This window comes from Limulus polyphemus, unplaced genomic scaffold (genome assembly GCF_000517525.1).
Source record: "Limulus polyphemus unplaced genomic scaffold, Limulus_polyphemus-2.1.2 Scaffold847, whole genome shotgun sequence".
NCBI lineage: Eukaryota > Metazoa > Arthropoda > Merostomata > Xiphosura > Limulidae > Limulus > Limulus polyphemus.
Window position 1 is genome coordinate 104967 of NW_013666457.1, and position 5206 is coordinate 110172.

Genomic DNA, 5206 nt, shown 5'->3' on the forward strand with positions numbered 1-5206 from the left:
AGGCTTGTGTCGCTTAAGTTTCGTCGGTACGAAGTTACGGAAAATCAATTAACACACGGAGACGTAACAATATAATTAATCACCTATGAGCATTGATTACATCAATTAATGACAATCAAGATTGATGTTTTTGGTTTTTTCAACTATCCAAACAACATAAATATTGCCATTATGATTTCTCATTATTATTTTTGATTAATTCAAGGCTCTTCAGCTTAATCAATTACTGTCATAACTCCCAAAAGAAATCAACTAATTGAAATAAGTGTTTGAGATTATCATTGTTTTTGATCATTCAAACTATCCAAGTCTTCATGTGAGAATAACTGATTAGTTGAATGTAAAAGACTAATGAGCCTGACGATGAAATGGTTATCAAATTCCGCTAATCATCCATCTCTACCATGGAACATTATTTTCATTATTTTCCACTGCTTACTTGTAATATAGTTGTTTTTTTTTCAGTTTGAGCCATGTTAAAACGTATAGTTAGCCTTTGGATGGCATTGGCGATTTACTGGTTTCACTGCAATTATCTAATTTGAAATAATATGACGATGTTTTAAAACAGCTGTGAAAATAATTTTTATCATTATGAAAATGTATCAGTAGATCAAGCTTAGTAAAATCTGTATTTAATCATGTCCCCTAGTTACTCTGCAGTAATGTTGTGTTAAATGAATAATTATTTTTGCTGTAAAGTATGTGGATGTAACATACAAATACATAACAAGAGAGGCACCGTTAATGTCTTGCTAACAGTGATTCTAATTCTTACATTTGTTTAATATCAAAATAGGCCTTTTTTTTATACTTGGACTCCAGATTTAAGACTAGAACTATTTATATCTTGATTTTTATGTTGATATATTATTTAAACAATACAGGTATAGACCAGCTAGAGATAATTTCTGTTGTCTTTGAAAATATTTTTCACATTTACTCTTGTGTAATGATAAATCATACTCTGCAGTATTTTAGTATTAAAAAACTACTTACTTAAATAACATTCTGCTCTAAAATTTATTGAAAAATCCTTTGAATGTCATAAGTTTAGTTACATAAATATCATAAATATTGCATGCTATGAGATTAAGGAAGGTATAATACTTACTGAGATTATGACTTTAATAATGACACAAATTGTTGAGAAATAATGTTCAGTTAATTAAATATTGTTTATTCCTATTGTTTTACTTTCAGAAATGTGCCAGCAGAGCACTGAACTCGCTCCCTCACTGTTATCCCATGAGGACTCTGACACTTTTCCAATGGAGATAGAATTTCTCAACTCTCAAACTATGGAGTTGCTCCCTACAATAAAAGTTTCTTCACATCAAGATTTAGTTGAACAAGAATCCCAGGCTCAGAATCAATCTCAGTCCAAAACAATAAATGATACTCCAATAGAAATGACTATTACTTCTTCTACAGGTCTGCACATAGTGAATAACAGCCCTTCAACCTCACAAGGGCATAATTCAGTGGAAACAGTACCTATTTCTAGAGTTTCAGATGTGAGTCAACTGAGAGAAATGTTACAAAACCCAGGTCTCCCAATTCAACAACTTCCTAGAAGCAGCACTAACTTCAATCTTAGCATCAGTACTGCTCCATCAAAAACTGATAACACTTTTGTGAATGATTCCATTGCTACTTCCACAGCAGGACACCTTCTTCCTGTACTGATGCATAGTAATTCACTTGGTCTACACAGAGGAGGAGAAGAGGTCTACAAGTTTAAAAAAAACATTAAAGAACGGTTTGCAGCAGACTTACAGCAGCATGGGCCTTCATCTCTGAGAGCATCAGAAGATAAAGTAATAAGTTACCAAGAATTCTTAAGACATCCTTCCATGGTCGATACACCAAGTAGATACTCACCAGTAAGCATTACAAATTCTTGTTCCAGTGGCCAGCAGTCTTCTCCAGTTAGCTGTGCAGAAGAGAATTCAGTAAAGATTCCTGAAATCAATACTTCAGAAAATGTTCCCTCTTCAGTTAGAGGATGGGATAATAACACTGACTCTAGCAACAGTTGTGGATTTAATCTAAGTCCACCATCAGTTGTCAGATATAATGGCATCAACAATAGTTCTGGTTATAGCATTGGCAATGAGATGTCGTACACCGCAAAAACAAAATGTAGTAACCCAAGTGGACCATCTTCTTACACATCAGAAGAAGATATAGTTCTTTGTTCAAGTCCACAACTTCCATTAATAGTTCCAAGCATTCCTATATTTGCTTTACATCCTAAAGGTTCCTTCTATATTCCTCTCACAATGGACTTGGCTCTTCTTTCTCCTCTTATCACTAGTTTAGATGAAAACATTCCTGTCCTGCATCCTGTTAGCATTTCTGTAAATTTTACTTTTGGTCAACAGTTAAAGATAAAAGAAAGGGAGGATAGTAGCATGGGAAAAAACCCTCATTAAGATATACCTGTCTCCATAATTTCTATGTTGAAAAGCCATGCACAGAACAAAGTACAATACTAAGTCCTTGTAGTCTTATGCCACATGTGAAGTAGGACATAATACATACAACATAAGTGTAATTATGGACTGTATTTGGAATGGAAAAGACATATTGATAGATAGAAAACATTGTAGTTTTGCAGTAATTCATAGATAAAGTATACGTATACACATACATATATCTTTCCTTTTCTGTTAATATAAATTTATTGAACATGTTCCAGAGGGTGGCCACAGATTTCAGTTATTTATGCCTTTTTTCCCCCAAAAAAATCATATGAAACCACAAATAGTGGATATTTTGCTAACTTTACAGACACAAACACACCCATCTTTGTGTCTTTGTTTGTGGACAGTTTAACTCAAAACATTTTCTTCTGATTTTGGGCAAATTTGTACAAGCACTGTGTGTGCCACTGAAGAATCAGTTGATTAATTTTTGGTGAATGCAGCACAGAGGTCACATTGAAAGTCAAACACTTTTGTTATAATGGTAGCAAATTTGAGGACCCCAGTGACACAGTGGTAAGTCTGTGGACTTACAATGTAAGAAACCGAGTTTCAATACCCATGGCGGGCACAGTGCAGATAGCTCATTGTATAGCTTTGTGCTTAACCACAAAAAAAACAAAGCAAATTGTGATTTTTGTCAAAACTTGAGAACAAACTGAGAAAGAAAAAAGTTATTGACACCCAGGCATACATTTCTGAGGACAAGGATAGCACTCTCAGAGTTCCTTTCTAGTTTTATTTTTTTATTGTAAAAGTGGTCTCTTAGCATAAACCAAGAGTCATTGGGAAAATTACCATTGAATCTTATTACACATCACAAAAGTATATTTAATTTGTTTGTAAGTGGTTTTGTTTGAACTTCACTGTCATTTAATCCACATCAGCTGAGCATAGAGTTAGTAGGTAATATAACTGATAACATATTAAGTGGGGGATAAGTTACATATTATTGTTGTTTATGATAGTGCTATTGTTATTGCTCAGGCAATATTGATACTAAAATGTTATATCTTAGTGAAAGTTCTTTGTGTTTAATGAAACTTTTGGTTCAGAAAGAAAGGCCAGTGAAATGTTGTATCAGTTTACTGTATAAGTCTTTCAAAACGAAAGTTTGAATAAAATACGAGTAAAACTTTAGAATTAATGCTGATAGAGGAGTCAATATCTGGTTTGGATTCACTTACAAGAGTTATATTTGTACAATTATTTGTAAAGCATTACGTGACAATATTTTAATTGCGTGACTTTCAAACATAATGTATTTGAAGAATAAAATTTTAAAACAAATTGATTAAAAATGTCAATATATGACACTATAGCTAAGCAAATTAATCGATTAATTGCCACTTGTAAGTAATCAGTTGTTCGAAATTTGTGTTTCTGATTAGTACTGTTATTGATTATTGCAATAACTGATTAATGTCAGGAAAATACAATTAATCGAAACTGATTATTACTGTTATTAATTATTCCAGTAATTGATTAATCAAAATTATGATTAATTGACTTAATGTCACTAAAATACAACTAATTAAATGGAAGGCAACTGGCTGGCAGCACCAGCCACCAACTCTGGCTACTGTAGTGTTGAATAAAGGCTATCTAATCACTATCATTTATTGTTTTGTACATTGTGTTATGTTTAGTGTATTATTTAATGTTGTATAAGCAGGCATGGAGCTAGAGGAGGGGGCCCAGGAGGTATGGACCCCTCCTGTGTTTTCCCAGAAATTAATAACTATTCTTTAATGTATTAGCAGCCGAAGATTGAGGGAAGAGGGGTCAGGACCTCTTTTTTTTTGATAAATTAAGAACTACTTATTAATTTTTGCAAGTAGATGTGAATTTAGGGAAGGGGTCTGGACCCTGCACCATAGTTAACAGTACTACAGTTACATTAAGATAAACTTAAAAGTATTGCTAGTAGAGGTCTAGTTGGACACACACACCCCCAACAAACACACACACAAAGTCCTGGATCCGTCCTCGATAAGGTGTAAAATCTGTTTTTTACATTGTTTATTAATTTATAACTTGCGTAACTTTACTCATTATTGTCAAATAAAGTTTTGTGTTTTTTATTTTTTTTACATTTGTCTGTGTGCTATGTTTGTAACACCATAATTCTTACTTTACTGAATTTGCGTTCTGGTGGAAGTTGTGACATGCACTGGCACATCTGGAACACTGAACTTTTTGATCACCGGGCGAACACTGCCGAATATGCAACCTCTCCTTCCATTCCGAAACACAATTCTTTATCCACGTTTTCATGCCAGCCTTTTAATGACGTGATAAAAGTAAATTTACTAATAGTACACATTATATATTTGACAGTAATCTAACAAATCAATAATAGATAACATTTTTAACTTGAGTTAATCGTTAGCTTACTTATATGAACAGAACTCCAGTTTAGTTATGACTAATTCTACTACATGTACGTTGTGAGAAGCACTGGAAAGTGAAAACAAAAGTCTGGCTATAGTCACGTGCAGCTTAGACAAGACCTAGTAAGTAGTAATGCTAATATATACATGTTGTTTATCTTATTGGTTTCCCAGCACATGTATTTGACAGTTTATTCCAGCCAGTATTGTAAAACGTGTGCGTATTCAATTTACATGCCGTGCTTTCGCAGAATTCCTTGTAATATATGCAGGAGGTTTTAATAAAATACAGAACACAAAAGCCCTGTGTTCCTGAAGAGTAGA

At 33.3% G+C, this 5206-nt stretch overlaps 1 protein-coding gene across 4 annotated transcripts in view; it reads left to right on the forward strand.

Moving 5' to 3' along the window:
• LOC106460839 (transcription factor cwo-like) overlaps positions 1 to 4534 on the forward strand; it is a 14348-nt gene extending 9814 nt beyond the window's left edge. For all 4 annotated transcript variants that reach the window (XM_022387646.1, XM_022387647.1, XM_013920581.2 and 1 more), the window contains exon 5: positions 1204 to 4534. In XM_022387646.1, coding sequence (XP_022243354.1) covers positions 1204 to 2438 — 1235 coding nt within the window. In that variant the 3' untranslated portion in view covers positions 2439 to 4534. The remainder of the gene's footprint in view (positions 1 to 1203) is intronic.
• Positions 4535 to 5206: the final 672 nt, after the last annotated feature.